This window comes from Gorilla gorilla, chromosome 2 (genome assembly GCF_029281585.2).
Source record: "Gorilla gorilla gorilla isolate KB3781 chromosome 2, NHGRI_mGorGor1-v2.1_pri, whole genome shotgun sequence".
Classification (NCBI taxonomy): domain Eukaryota; kingdom Metazoa; phylum Chordata; class Mammalia; order Primates; family Hominidae; genus Gorilla; species Gorilla gorilla.
Genome location: NC_086017.1, coordinates 147,481,836 through 147,497,713, shown reverse-complemented (window position 1 = coordinate 147,497,713; position 15,878 = coordinate 147,481,836). Strand labels below are relative to the sequence as shown.

Sequence of the window (15,878 nt, the reverse complement as noted above, 5' to 3'; positions counted from 1 at the left end):
GCTTGGGGGCTCACACCTAAAATCCCAGCACTTTGGAAGGCCAAGGCAGAAGGATCGCTTGAGCCCAAGAGTTCGAGACCAGCCTGGGCAACATAGCAGGAATTCTTCCTACAAAAAAAAAAAAAAATACTAAATCAGGTGTGTGTGGTGATGCATGCCTGTAGTCCTGGCAATGTGGGAGGATTGCTTGACCAGGAAGTTGAAGCTGCAGTGAGCTGTGACTGGGTCACTGCACTCCATCCTGGGTGACAGAGTTAAACCCTGTCTAAAAAAATAAATTTGCCCTAAAACAGCTTCTGTACATTCCTGTTAAAATTATTACTAAATATTTTATCTTCCTGTTGCTATGTAACAGAGGCTTTTACTCTACCATAATTGGTTACTGCTTGTGTATATGAAGATTTCTATATGTTAATTTTGTATCCTGTTCCTCAAGTATTGTTTTAGTATAATAATGCATTCTCTAGAGTTTTCTTGAATACTATAATACTATATCACCTACGTTACAGCTTGACATCTCTCCCAAGGCTTTTGTCTCTAATTGGTCCTCTTCTTGGATAACTGTATTGGTTAATATTTCCAGAACAATGTTAAATAATAATAGAAATAATGGGCATCCTATACTTGTTCCTAATCCTAGTAGAAGCTAGCCTTTATTAGGTGAGATGCAGGCTTTTGAAAAGGTCTATACCAAATTTTATTACATTAAGAAAGTACTAATCAATTCCTATTTTATGAAGTCTATCAGGAATAGGTATTGATGTTTCTTAAAGGTTTTCTTCAGCGTCTATATAAATAATTGTGATTTTTCTCCCCTATATGTGTTAATACAGTATATTATTGAGTTTCCTAGAACCAATCTTGCATTCCTAGAATACATCCCAGTAGGCCACAGATATAATTTTAAAGAAATCAGCAATATGAAACTGAAATCTTAAGTACTACCTTTATCAGGTTCAGGTATTGATATCATACTTCTTTAAAAAAATTTTGGAAGGTTCTTGTGTGTTTTGTTTACTTTCTATGCTCTGGAAGAATTTATGTGGCACTAGGACTATTTGGCCCTTAAAGGTCTCAGAAATTCCACATGAAACTATTTGGGCCTGGTGTTTGTTTGTTTGAGACAGAGTCTTGCTCTGTCACCCAGGGTAGAGTGCCGTGGCACAAACATGGTTAACTGCTCCCTCAACTTCCTGGGCTCAAGCAAACTCCCACCTTGGCCTCCCCAGTAGCTGGGACTACAGGTGCATACCACCATGCCCGGCTTTTTTTTTTAGATGGAGTTTCGCTCTTGTTGCCCAGGCTGGAGTGCAATGGCACGATCTTGGCTCATCGCAACCTCCGCCTCCTGGGTTCAAGCAATTCTCCTGCCTCAGCCTCCCGAGTAGCGGGGATTACAGGCATGTGCCATCACACCTGGCTAATTTTGTATTTTTAGTAAAGACGAGGTTTCTCCGTGTTAATCAGGCTGGTCTCGAACTCCTGACCTCAGGTGATCCGCCCACCTCGGCCTCCCGAAGTGCTGGGGTTACAGGTGTGAGCCACCTTGCCTGGCCCTAATTTATTTTTTGTAGAGACAGAGTTTCGTCATGTTGCCCAGGCTGGTCTCAAACTCCTGGGCTCAAACAATCCTCCCGTTTTAGCATCCCAAAATGTTGGGATTATAGGCATAAGCCACTGAATCCAGCTCCTTGTGCTTTTTGGTGAAGTAATTCCTTCCGTGGAATTTGGTGGTTCATTTAAGCTTCCTATCTCTGATGGGATCAATTTCTGTTAAACTGTGTTTTCCAAACAAATTTTCCAATGTATCTTGTCTCTTAGAATTTTTTTTTTTGAGACAGGGTCTCACTATGTTGCCCAGGCTGGAGTATGATGGTGCAATCACAGCTCACTACAGCCTTGAACTCCTGTGTTCTAGCAATTCTCCTACACTGAAGCCTCTCAAGTAGCTGGGACTATAGGTGCATGCCACCACACCCAGTTAACTTTAAAAATTTTTGTAGAGACAGGGACTCACTATGTTGCCCAGGTTGGTCTTCAACTCCTGACTTCAAGCAATCCTCCCACCTCAGCCTCCCAAAGTGCTGGGATTATAGGCATGAGCCACCACACCTGGCCTCTTAACGATTCTTAAGTTTCCTCTTTTTCAGTGGTTATTCCCTTTCTCACTTCATACTTCTGCTTTTACTGTCTCTTTTTTGAAGTTAGCCAGTGTTTACTAATTGCAGCTATTCTTCTATTTCCATCATAAATTTCTGCATTTATCCTTATTAAATTATTTCTTGGATTTATTCTGAAATATTTTACAGGGTTTTTTCCCCTGGCTTTTCCAGTTGGGAATCTGTTTTTCTTTTTTTTTTTTTTTTTTTTTTTTTTGAGATGGAGTCTTGCTCTGTCGCCCAGGCTGGAGTGCAGTGGCACGATCTGGGCTCACTGCAACCTCTGCCTCCCAGGTTCAAGCGATTCTCCTGTCTCAGCCTCCTGAGTACCTGGGATTACAGGCACACGCCGCCATGCCTAGCTAATTTTTTGTATTTTAGTAGAGACGGGGTTTCACCGTGTTGCCCAGGCTGGTCTCGAACTCCTGAGCTCAAGCAATCCACCTGCCTCGGCCTCCCAAAGTGCTGGGATTACATGTGTGAGCCACCGCACCTGGCCTGTTTATTTTCCTTCTCTGATTTTTACTGTTTCAGGAAATAGATATTCATCTGTTCATCGTTTTAAACATATTCTATAGGTTTTGACACATAGTATTTTGTCTTTTTTTCTTTTAGAATTCTGTCATTTGGTTTCTATTTTCCCCTTTCATCCAAGAATTGTTTACTAGAAGATTTATTTCCCGGCTGGAGGCTACTTTTGTTTTAGTTGCTACAAAAGTTTCTAATTTTAAGCAATGTTGTTTCACAGTATTTTTTACTCTATGGGATTTAATGATGTTTTCTTTCTGATCTAATACATATGATCAACTTTTGTGAATATTCCATGTGCACTTCAGAATAAGATTTATTGTTCATTACCAGGGTGTAAAGTCCAAAAGAGATGTGTAAGATCTACCTATTACATTATTTAGGTCTCCTAAATTATTACTTTTGTCCATTTGACCTGCTTTGTACTAACAATGCTGTGTATACATCTCCTATTCAGTGTTTCTACCTAAGTCTGTTGAATCTCCTATAGTTTCAGCTTTATAAAGATGGTGGTTATTTCTGGCACAGATATTCGATATGCTTTACATTATCATTGTGAACTATGGCTTTTAGCAGTTGAAAATGTCCTTCCTGGGAGGCTGAGGCAGGAGAATCACTTGAACCTGGGAGGTGGAGGTTGCGGTGAGCCGAGATTGTGCCACAGCACTCCAGCCTGGGTTACAGAGTGAGACTACATATCAAAAAAAAAAAAAAAAAAAAGTCCTTCCTTATTCTGGTTAATACCTGAACTTTACTCTGTTCAATATTAGTGTCACAAATACTGCTGTTATTGTTTCCATTCTCCCAGTATATTTCCGCCCATTCCTTATTTTTAGCCTTTCTGAATCACATTTATATACTGAATATAGTTGGTCCATAACAAATTAGACATATTTTTAACAAGTGAATTAAACCCATCCATATTTATTGGTATGACACTTTTTTACTATCATATTATTATTATTATTATTATTTTGAGATGGGGTTTCACTCTTGTTGCCCAGGCTTGAGTGCAATGGTGCAATCTTGGCTCACCACAACCTATGCCTCCTGGGTTCAAGCGATTCTCCTGCCTCAGCCTCCCGGGTAGCTGGGATTACAGGCATATGCCACCACACCTGGCTAATTTTGTATTTTCAGTAGAGATAGGGTTTCTCCATGTTGGTCAGGCTGGTCTCAAACTCTCAACCTCAGGTGATCTGCCCGCCTCAGCCTCCCAAAGTACTGGAATTACAGGCATGAGCCACCACGCCTGGCCTGTCATATTATTTTTTATAATTACTATGTATTCTATATGTATTGTCTTTTATCTTTTATTTTTTATTTTTTCCCCTTTATCATTACCCACAATGATATATACTGTTTATGTGAGTAGTATTAAAGAATGTTTGTATTTTTTAGTCTAGTGGTTACCTTTGTAATTATGCCTTTTGATGCCTTTAGTTCATTTCCTTAATCTTTTATTAACTAGTTTGTTTTTAATGATATCTGTTAGCTAACAATAATCAGTGAGCTGATTCTGCAATATTCTTCCCCTCTCTTCTCCCATTTTTCAGTTGCATTTTTTTCTGAAACTAAACATATAGCACTTATACATTCTCTACCCTCATCCCCACTTCTGTTTTAGTCTTAGAATTATAATTAAGTATATTAGATAATCACTACCAATCCTTTTGCTGAAATTTCTCCAGCTACCTCTTGATTGGATGAAGCTCATTCTCTAGTAGATTCCTCAAGAAAGCCTCATTAACACAAACTTCCCTCGGTTCTTGGTTTAAAACTGGTTTTCTGCAGTCTTAATACATGAAGGTGAGCTTTGCTAAACATAAAATCCTTAGTCACAGATTCTTTCCTTCAGCCTCCTGAAAGTGCTTTTCTGTTGTTTCCTTGCTTTTCTACGTTGCTTTGGAGAAGTTGGATGTCATTTTATTCTCTTGCCCTTGTAAGTCATTTGATTTCTGCCCAAAGGTCCTGAGCATTTCTCCTTATTTTAAAAATCCAACAGTTAATATTTTCTCTAGTTTGACAATTCTGGGTCAATTTTCCCACGTGCTCAGTGTGCTCTTTCATTATATAAATCTGAATCTTATTTTATTTCTGGAATATTTTCTTGGATTACAGTTTTAAATATTAAGTCTGTTCTACTGGTTTTTCTTCAGACACTCCAATTATATGTATGTTCATTCTTCTTTGCCTTTCATTGTAGTCACTTTTTTCTCATACATTTAACTAAGAATTTTAAAAAATTAATCCCAGATGTGACAATATAACCAATAATTGTATTAAAGGTATCTGTACTATTTTAAAATTTTATAATTGCATATATGTACAATGTACATGTTTTCATATATGTATACAGTGTAGGATGACTAAATCAAGCTAGTTAACATATCCACCACCTCACATACTTTTTTGTGGTGAGAATGTAAAATCTACTTTTACTTTTTTATATTATTTCATTCATTTTTTAGGCTATTTATCTACTTTTCTTAAATGTTCCTTATTAAATTTTCATTGAAATACATTCTCCTTTGAGCACCTTGCAATTTTGATATCATTTCTGATGCAATTTTGTCTCCCCTGCCCATTTTCTTAATTCAGTCAGCTTTAACTTCTTACTATTATCTCTCCATTTTGTCATTAGTTTCTGAATTTTCTATTTTTACAACCTCAAATGCTTATCAGGGGCTACTGCACTCAGATTGAAGCATAGTCAGCTGCTTCATGATTGACTTTTACAGTGAAGGGAGTTCCATCAACTGACATGTTTCAGTCTCACTTTTTGTTTTCTTATTGTAGCTTTATATAAATGAAAACTATTTGTATCTGCATTCTCCAAAGCTGGCAGACGAACAAATGAACAAAAATCCTAGTTCAAGAGCACCCTCTTCTGTCAGTATAGCAAAGTGCAGTTTAGTTCATGGGTGACTAATTTTACGGAGGGTGATGGGGAAAGATGTAGTGTCCTTCGGTGTATTCGATTCTGTATGTCTTGCAGGTACATAAATGTAACCCCCTTGCTTCATTTTCCCTTCACAATTTCCAAAGGTACCTCTCTCTTTCCTTTGTACTCTTCTTCCCCAGAAGTAATGCCTTCCCCTGACTACCGTATTGATTTGTGTGTGCACTCTTAAGTAGCTTCTAAAGTCACTGCTTTGACTCTTTTCTAGCATATTCACTTTTTTTTCTTTTTTTTTTTTAGAGACAGTTTCACTCGTCGCCCAGGCTGAAATGCAATGGTGCAATCTCAGCTCATTGCAACCTGTGCCTCCCCAGTTTAAGTGATTCTCCTGCCTCAGTCTCTCCAGTAGCTGGGATTACAGGGACACGCCACCACACCCGGCTAATTTTTGTATTTTCAATAGAGACAGGTTTTCACCGTGTTGGTCAAGCTGGTCTCGAACTCCTGACCTCAAGTGATCCACCCACCTCAGCCTCCCAAAGTGCTGGAATTACAGGCATGAGCCACCACGCCCGGCCAGAAGAAGTTTTTTTAAAAAGCAAAATAAAAAAGTGTAATAACACAATACTTTTTGAGTTAAAAGTAAATATATGTTCTAGGTGCAGTGGCTTACACCTCTAACGCCAGTAGTTTGGGAGGCTGAGGCAAGCGGATCACTTGAAGCCAGGAGTTTGAGACCAGCCTGGCCAACATGGCGAAACCCCATCTCTGAAAATACAAAAATTAGCCAGGTATGGTGGCACACACCTGTAATCCCAGCTACTTGAGAGGCTGAGGCAGAAGCATCTCCTGAACCTGGAAGGTGGAAGTTGCAATGAGCCGTGATCTCACCACTGCACACCAGCCTGGGCAACAGAGTTAGACTCTGTCTCGAAAAAAAAAGTGAATTTGGAGAGAGGGATGCTCCAGAGGTAATTAAAGTTAAACGGGGCCATAAGAGGGGGACCCTAATCTGTTAGGACTGGAATTCTTTTAAGAATTGGAAAAGCTGGGCTGGCGCCCGTGGCTCATGCCTGTAATCCCAGCACTTTGGGAGGCCGAGGCAGGCGGATCGTGAGGTCAGGAGATCAAGACCATCCTGGCCAACATGGTGAAACCCCGTCTCTACTAAAAATACAAAAATTAGCCAAGCGTGGTGGCGCATGCCTGAAATCCCAGCTATTCAGGAGGTTGAGGCAGGAGAATCACTTGAACACGGGAGGCAGAGGTTGCACTAAGCTGAGATCGTGCCACCGCACTCCAGCCTGGCGACAGAGTGAGACTCCATCTCAAAAAAAGAAAAGAATTGGAAAGCCGGCCGGGCTGTGAGTGCTGTAATCCCAACACTTTGGGAGGCCAAGGCGGGCAGATCACGAGGTCAGGAGATCGAGACTATCCTGGCTAACACGGTGAAACCCCGTCTCTACTAAAAATACAAAAACAAAATTAGCCAGGCGTGGTGGTGGGTGCCTGTAGTCCCTGCTACTTGGGTGGCTGAGGCAGGAGAATGGCGTGTACCCGGGAGGCAGAGCTTGCAGTGAGACGAGATCATGCCACTGCACTCCAGCCCGGGCGACAGAGCCAGACTCCATCTCAAAAAATAAATAAATAATTGGAAAAGCCAGCCTGGGCAACATAGTGAGTTGCCATCTCTACAAAAAATTTTAAAATTAGCCAGATGTGGTGGCATGCAGCTATAGTCCCAGCTACTCAGGAGGCTGAAGTGGGAAGATCACTTGAGCACAGGAGGTCAAGCCTGCAGTGAGTCAAAGTCACACTGCTGCACTCCAGCCTGGGTGACAAAGCAAGACCCTGTCTCTGAGGGAAAAAAAAAAAAAAAAAAAAAGATGAAGAGACACCAGAGATCTCTTTCTGCATGCACTGAGAGCAAAGACCTCGTGAGGACACAGCAAGAGTGTAGTCCAGAAGCCAAAGAGACAGAGACCTCAGAATGAAGTCAACCCTGCCAACACCATGATCTTGGACTTCTAGCCTCCAGAACTGACAGAAAATAAATTTCTGTTGTTTAAGCTATGCAGTTTATGGTATTTTCTTATGGCAGCACTAGAACACTAATACATAAAGCAAATACAGGCCAGGCACGGTGGCTCACACCTATAATCCCAGCACTTTGTGGGGCCAAGGCAGGTGGATCACCTGAGGTCAGAAGTTCAAGACCAGCCTAGCCAACATGGCGAAACCGTGTCTCTACTGAAAGTACAAAAATTAGCTGGACATGGTAGGGCTCGCCTGTAACCCCAGCTACTTGGGAGTCTGATGCAGGAGAATTGGTTGAACCCAGGAGGCAGGGGTTGCAGTGAGTAGAGATTGTGCCACCGCATTCCAGCTTGGGTGACAAGAGCAAAACTCTGTCTCAAAAAAAAAAAATTTTTTTTTAATAAATAAATAAGTAAAGCAAATACAACATCGATACCAAAACCTGATTTTAAAATACCTTAAAATATATGCACTAGTATCACATAATATCAATGCAAAAACTCAAAACATTAGCAAACAGAATATACAACTTCAGGAATGAAGGAATAGTTTAGTATTCGGAAATCTACTAGGATAGATTTATAAATAGATCTAAGGAAGAAAATCACATGATCATCTCCAAAAACACTGAAAGTGCATTCAACAATATTCAACACTCATTCCTAACTTTAAGAACAAAATAAACAACAACAAAAATATTTAAAACAGAAGCCAGTAGTAGCTTCAACATGAAAAAAGATATAAATTAGGAAACACTGACAGCAGTCTTGCTAAACTTACAAACAATACAAAGATGCCCAGAATCACAACTATGATTCACCATTACATTTGACATATAGGGAGTTGTAGCCAATGCAAGACAAGGAAAGAAATGACATGTAAAATAACAGGAAAGATAAAATTTTATTCATTTACTTATTTTTGGCAATGGAGTCTTGCACACCAGGATGGAGTGCAGTGGCAATGATCATAACTCAGAACAGCCTCAAACACCTGGGTTCAAGCAATCCTCCCATCTCAGCCTCCCAAGTAAATGGGACTACAGGCGACGGCCACCTCACCCAGCAAATTTTTTTACTTTTTATAGAGATGGTGACTCATTATGTTGTCCAGGCTGGTTTTGAGCTCCTGGCATCAAAGGATCCTCCTGCCTTAGCCTCCCAAAGCATTGAGATTATAGGCATGAGCCCCTGCACCCGACAGAACTCTTATTTATACATAGACAGTATACAACCACATTTTTAAAACCCTAAATACCACACTCTGGGGACTGTTGTGGGGTTGGGGGAGGGGGGAGGGATAGCATTAGGAGATATACCTAATGCTAAATGACGAGTTAACGGGTGCAGCACACCAGCATGGCACATGTATACATATGTAACTAACCTGCACATTGTGCACATGTACCCTAAAACTTAAAGTATAATAATAATAAAATAAAAATAAATAAAATAAAACCCTAAATAAATGACAGAAAAAAATTACAAACAAGAGTATTTAATAGGTAGCAGGATATAAAACTTTATAATGAGAATCAAGAGTTATCATATATACCTTAAGAAAAAGTTAGAAGATGGCAGAGTAGGAAGCACCAGGAATCTGTCTCCCCACCCAGGCAACAATTGCCTGGCAGAATCTGTCTGATGGAACTATTTTGACTCTGGTGTCTGTTGAAGGACTGCAACTTCCAGGCGAAGGATTGGACTGAAAATTGGAGTTAATTTCAGCTCTTAGCATAGTAGCAGCTACCCATCCCCCACCCCAGCTCCGTGACAGATATTTCCGCAAGTGTTCCTGCAGCAGTTTGCACACAGCTTGCAGGAGCTGGGGTGGGCATAAAATGACCCTGTCCTCCAAATATTGAGAATCTGTGCTTGCTGACTGCTGCTTCTGATCACAGAGGTGCAAAGAGATGGGTGATCACTGTTGCTACAACTCCCCACACTGTTGCGAGGCTCTCCTGCTTTGGGCTGAACTGACTTCCAAGGAATTTAAAGGGCTGACATCTTTTTACCATCTTCATTTTTTTTCTCTTTTTCTACTTTTGGGAGCCAGACGTTAACAACTAGGACACTCAAAAACAACTGCATATGCAAGGAAAATTAGAAAGTGATTGCACATGCCCCTGCAAAGGCTCAGAAAAGACCTAAGGAAGACCTTAAGGTTACATCTCAGGCTAATCCTTGGTGCAGGAAGAGACTACAAGAATAAAAAAGACAAAAACAGTAACAGAAAACAGCAAACCCTAGGGAAGAGGGAGAATCTGACTTCTAGAGTTACCAGAGAGCCATCACGGTGTGTTACACAAGGACTACCGAGAGCACAGTGTACCCTTAAGGAAGGCATTGGCCATCCACAGATGCCTTCAGTTTGCCTAACACTGTCCCCTTTACTTAATGACCCAGGAATCTGCTGTACCAAAAAAAGGTACAAATGGCTCCTGTCTCCCACGGACCTCCACACACACAGTCCAACCTTCTAGGATGCCCTGTGTACTCTCTTCTCTATAAAGACAAAACCCCCTCTGAGCAGAGGGCCCCAATGATACTTAACAATGATCACTCTGGCCTCACTCTAGACTCTGTGGACATGGCCCCTAATTTATGATCCTCAGAGGGCCTTCTAAAGTCTCCTGAGCTCTGCTGGCCCTTACTACTCCTATCTCCAGCCCTCAAGTCCATCTGTGCCACTAGGGTATCTATAGCCACTAGGTCTTTCCAGAACACACTACTCAGTGGCCACTGGTCCTGTGCCCACCCTATTCCCGACCTGTGTTGTCTGACATGGAGGCCAAGTGGTCCAGTGCTTCCTCACTAAGCCGAAGCACAATGCCCATGAATGTGGCTGACTAGGACAGGCAAAACAAACAGATGTGGCACTTACAGAGTGTATGATGTCCACCATGTTGTAGGCTTTGGTTGATTCCAAAGGGACAATTGTGTCAAGCTCAGGAACCAGACGGTCACTTTAGGCAGAAAAAAGGCAGGTATAGTCAACATAGGAAGAGCCAGTTACCTTTTGTGGGAAGGGGGTGGGAAAAAAAATGGGGTGACACGTCATAGGGACTGGGCCAGTTCTGTCCCTGCTGGGCTTACAAAGCAGTCACCAAAGAGTCATTCCTTTTTAACCACCATATTAACTGAACCTGGGACCAGTATCAATCCAAAAGACCTTCTGGTTCTCTTTTAGAGGAAAAAATGAGTTTATTCCTCTAAACATTATTCTTTCATTTATCTTCTCTGAATACCTCCTACATTCTAGGTACCGTGTAGGGCACTGAAGGACATTATAGTGAACAAGACACAGCCCTGGGAGATCCCAGCCCAACTTCCTGGAACATTAAAAGAACAAGGACTTGGAAATGCAAAGGCAGAGCTCTGCATAAACCACTGTGGGTTCACATTCCCTGTTAGGTTAATCTGCTAAAGCTCCTTCAGAAAGCAAAACTGCAGGCCCTCAGGGCAAAATCACCACAGAACCTGTCACATGCAGGCTCATGGACTCTCTCCTTCCTCCTGCATCCAAGTGTCTCAGCAGAAAAACTAAGCCAGAGCCCACTCCCACTCTACAGGAGGACCCAGCAACTTGCCCCTCTCCAACCTCTTCTCTCCAATAGGTTTTCATTCCCTCCTGCCCAGTGTGGGCAGCCAGGGGCTACAGTGACCCTGAGATGTACTCCTGGGCTGAGGTTTGGCCTTGGGTCAGGCCATGTGTCCATCAAGCCCAGCTTCACAAAAAGCTCTACGCTGGAAAACTAAGGGTAGCCCCATCTGCTAATAAAGTCCTCCCTTTTCACTTGTCATACATATATGTATGTGTATATATACACATACATATATATGCATATATACAATATATACACATATACTCATACATATGTGTATATATGTATGTGAACACGTGTAGATATACATATATACATATGTGTAGATATGCATGTATGTATGTGTGTGGATATGCGTATATGCATATGTGTGTTGATATGCATATATGTGTGGGCATGCATATATGCATGTGTGGGTGTGTACACATGCATATATGTGTGGGTATGCATATATACACATGCATGTGTGTATACATGCATGCATGTATATATGCATATGCGTATACATATACATATGCATACATATGCATGCATACATATGTACACATATACATACATACACATGCATGCATATACATACACATGCATGTATATACATACACACGCATATACATACACATGCATACCTATACATGCACACGCATATACATACATACACATGAATACCTATACATACACATGCATACCTATACATACATATGCATATATACATAAGCATACATATACATACATATGCATATACATAAGCATACATATACATACATATGCATATATACCTATGCATGCATATGTATGCATGTGTATGTGTGTATGCACAAATATGTATACATACAAATATGTATGTATACACGCGTATGCATATACATACATATGCACACATGAACATATGTATATACACATACACGTATACATATATACCCATATACACATGCATATATATATGTATACATATATATGGATATCTATCTCCCTTGGAATCATATGCAGAAGAGGTATAGCTGGGCCAAAGCGGGCTATGCAGACATTTCTGGGCTCCTGGGCCATAATACCTTCAAGTGATGTCCTAAACCCTTCAGGAACTCCAAACAGTATACTCAGAAAGGCTATACCCACAGCTCTGGACCTTGTGACCACTCTCCCCTCCATGACTACAAACAGTGCGCCACTGGGTATGTCCCTTGTGGAGTGGGCAGAGGCAGACAGAGTGAGGCCCTGGCAACACAACTCTTCAGAGCATCCCTGGCCCAGACCAGGCCCCACAGGAAGGAGTCCAGGTTTAAGCTACAGGATAGCATCTGAAAATGACCTCTTCCCAAAGAATACAATTTCAAATCCCTTCTGCAGAAGAAAGTCCAGGCCAAGTGAGTGCTTATAATTTGGAGAGGAAATAAAATGGAACGGCTAGAGGTGTGGAGCAGTTCCTGGGCAGGGCCTCCACTTTACTCTATGGTGCCTCCACAACAGGTGGTAGACTCCAACAGCAAAAGGAAAGGTCTTCACCAGATGGCCAGCAACACACCCTTCCCCAGGACTGCCCCAGCCTCTGGCTATAAGCAGTATGCATAAACATGTTTCCTAAAGGGCATGTTGTTTGCATCATTTTACATTTATTTATTTCAAAAGGACAACTAGGTAGAGCCCAGGAACCAGTCACTTTAGAGAGAAAAAAAGCCAGGTATAGTCAGCATAAGAAGAATCATGGCTCTTCCTTTTGTGGGTGAGGGGAAGGAAAGGAAATGGGAGACTTCTTCATGGGGACTAGGCCAGACCAAAAAAAACTTGAATCTCTAATTCCAGATAACTTGAGAGTTTCTTAGAAATCAAAAAATTTTTCTTTAAAAATGTTTTGGGCCACTCTTCACCGCCAAGATATACATTAGATATTACAGAGAGGAAAAAGGTAAATAAAATCATCTTTCTTTGCTCCTATAGCCAAACATGACATCATCCCCACACCTGGGAGCCACTCTACCACACTCTGCTGCAACTTGCCCAACAAGGCAGACCCTGGGGGTCCTGTCAGGGCAGAGAAAGGCAAGCTACACTGCAAAATGAGAGAAGGTGCACCGGCCTACAACCCACCTGGGATCATGGCACTCACGGACGGGAGCCGGGTCCTGACTGCTCAGGGGCAGGTAGTTGAAGAAATCCCGGAGATTACACAAGGCATCAACATCATTTTCAAAAGCTCTGTGGGCCACACCTAAGAGAACAGGGAGCATATATGATTGAGTCAGGGTACCAGCCAGCCCAAAGTTGCTGCTTCATGCCTGACTGCGCCCTTCTAGGGCATGTCAGTAGCAGACCGTGCTGATAGCTCTGTTCTCTGCACCCTCCACTGAGGATGTAATGCCACATAATACATACCTTCCGGGTGATCCTTCAACTCATGCAGCACATGTTCCCTCTGTTCTGCAACCACATCTCTACAGGGGTCACACCTTTCTTTATTCAGGTCCTTGCTCTAATGTCACCTCCACACCCACTCCCAGATCCTTCACTATCCATCCCTATACCATGCGGGAGTTCTCCTCCTGTACTTTTCTCTGCATCACCTATTTCCCTGTTTACTGCCGGACATCTCTCCTGGAATATCAGCTCCAAAAGGGTAAGATCAGGCCTGGCCAACATTAAGAATAATGTACCTGGCAAACAGGTGCTCAGCAACAGTGGAAGGAAAGGAGGGGAGCCACCTGCCCCTAGTGAGGAATCAAGCCATAATTCTTGAAGAGCACTCTGAAATCACAGAGCAGCCAAACAAGGCCATAGGTATGATGGAGAAAGCGGAGCCAAGAACTCTCTCCCCAGGTTCATCCCACCAGACTCCTTTCTTTCACCATTGCCCCTACGGTCTCTTGTCCACAAAGCTGACAGACACAGCTTTTTAAGTCAGATCGTGTCATGTCTCTACTCCAATGATCCTCCTTGTTCACTGATCGGGCCAGTCACTCTCCTACCGAGAGCCTTTGCATAAGCTGTTCCCCTCTGCCAGCAATGCTCCCCACTTACATATCAATGCAGTTAACTCCTAAAATCTGCTCAGCTCCTAACCTCAGTGAGGCCTACTGTTACCACCCTATTTGAAACTACAACAATCCCAGTCCCCTTTACCCTGTTATACTTTTTCCATAGCACGTATTGCCTTCTAACATACTGCATAGTGTACTTATTTACAATGTTTATTGTCTATCTCCTCTACTAGAATATAAGCCCCATATGGGCAGGTCTCTTTCTTTTGTTCTGTCCACAGATGTATTCCTAGCACCTAAAACAATGCTTCACACATAGGTACTCGATGAATATTTGTTTTGTTTTGTTTTGTTTTACATTTTTATTATTCTATTTTAAATTTTTAATTCCTTTGCTATTTGCCTTTTTCCACATATTCTAAATGAGTATTTGTTGAATAAAAAGCGTTTTCAGCATGACAGAATTCTTTCATTCAAAAAATATTTATAAATGGGTACAGCCACTTTGGAAGAGAGTCTGTCAGTTCCTTAAAAGTTAAACATCGAGTTATCATTTAACTCAGAAATCAAAGAGAAATGAAAACATATGTCTACCCAAAAACTTGCATATAAGTATTAATATTTATGATAGCCAAAAAGTGGAAATGACCCAGTGTCTATTAACTGGTCAATGAATAAACTAGATGTGGTATATCCACACACTGGAATATTATTCAGCCATAAAAATGAATAAAGTACTGATTCATGATACAACATGGATGAGCCTTTAACAACATTATGCTAAGTAAAAGCAACCAGTTACAAAAGATCACATATTATATGATTCCATTTCTAGGAAATGTCCAGAATGAAAAAATCCACAGAGGCAGAAAGTAGCCTGGTAATTGCCTAGAGCAGAAGTATCTGTGGTTGAAATGCAGAGTGACTGCTAATGGGCACAGGGTTTCTTCTTGGGGTGATGACAAGGTCCTAAAATTGATTGTGGTAATAATTATGCAACTCTGAATGTATTTTAAAAACCACTGAATTGTACACTATAAATAGGTGTTTAAAATATACGGTATATGAATTACATCTCAATAAAGCTGTTACCACAAAAGAAAAAAGAAAAGAGAGAAAAATATATGTACAGAGCACCTTTTTGTGCCTTGCCCTGGGGATACAGGGCCAAGTGCATCAGACACAGCCCATCAAAGAGCCTCAGGCCCAGAAAGAAAACCACATACTGCCCTACAATCAAAAAACAAACAAAACGTACTTGAGATTGTGCTACAGAAGAAACTTTAATGTCATGGGCAGACATTCATTACTTTAAGCTGTCAAGTAAAAAAAAAAAAAACTCGGGTTACATAAGAGTATGTCCATACCTATGTTTGAGTAAGTGTATGTGTATTCACGCTCATGTGCGTGAAAAGACTGCAAGGGTATAACCAAAAAATCACTAGTGATTATCTGTGGATGATGGAATATCTAGCAGTTTTTATGCTTTGTATGTTTTCTAAGTTTTGTACTACAAACATATAATGCTATTAAAATGGGGAAAAATAAACAGCATATTTCATCAAATCTAAGATACCATCAAGACCCAGCTTTATATTATATCCCAGCAAGAAAAACAGGCTGCTGCCAATAAAGCCCTGAGACAATAGCATGGCATCAGGCCGTGCTGGAGTTGATGC

At 41.3% G+C, this 15,878-nt stretch overlaps 1 protein-coding gene across 2 annotated transcripts in view; it reads right to left on the bottom strand.

The window, feature by feature from the left end:
• The window catches only part of PCCB (propionyl-CoA carboxylase subunit beta), a 78,270-nt gene that overhangs the window by 18,597 nt on the left and 43,795 nt on the right, over window positions 1-15,878 (bottom strand). For both annotated transcript variants that reach the window (XM_019023982.4, XM_031009183.3), the window contains exons 8-9: window positions 13,313-13,433; window positions 10,510-10,591 (exon numbers count right to left, since the gene is read on the bottom strand). In XM_019023982.4, the coding sequence (XP_018879527.4) occupies window positions 10,510-10,591; window positions 13,313-13,433 (203 nt within the window). The remainder of the gene's footprint in view (window positions 1-10,509; window positions 10,592-13,312; window positions 13,434-15,878) is intronic.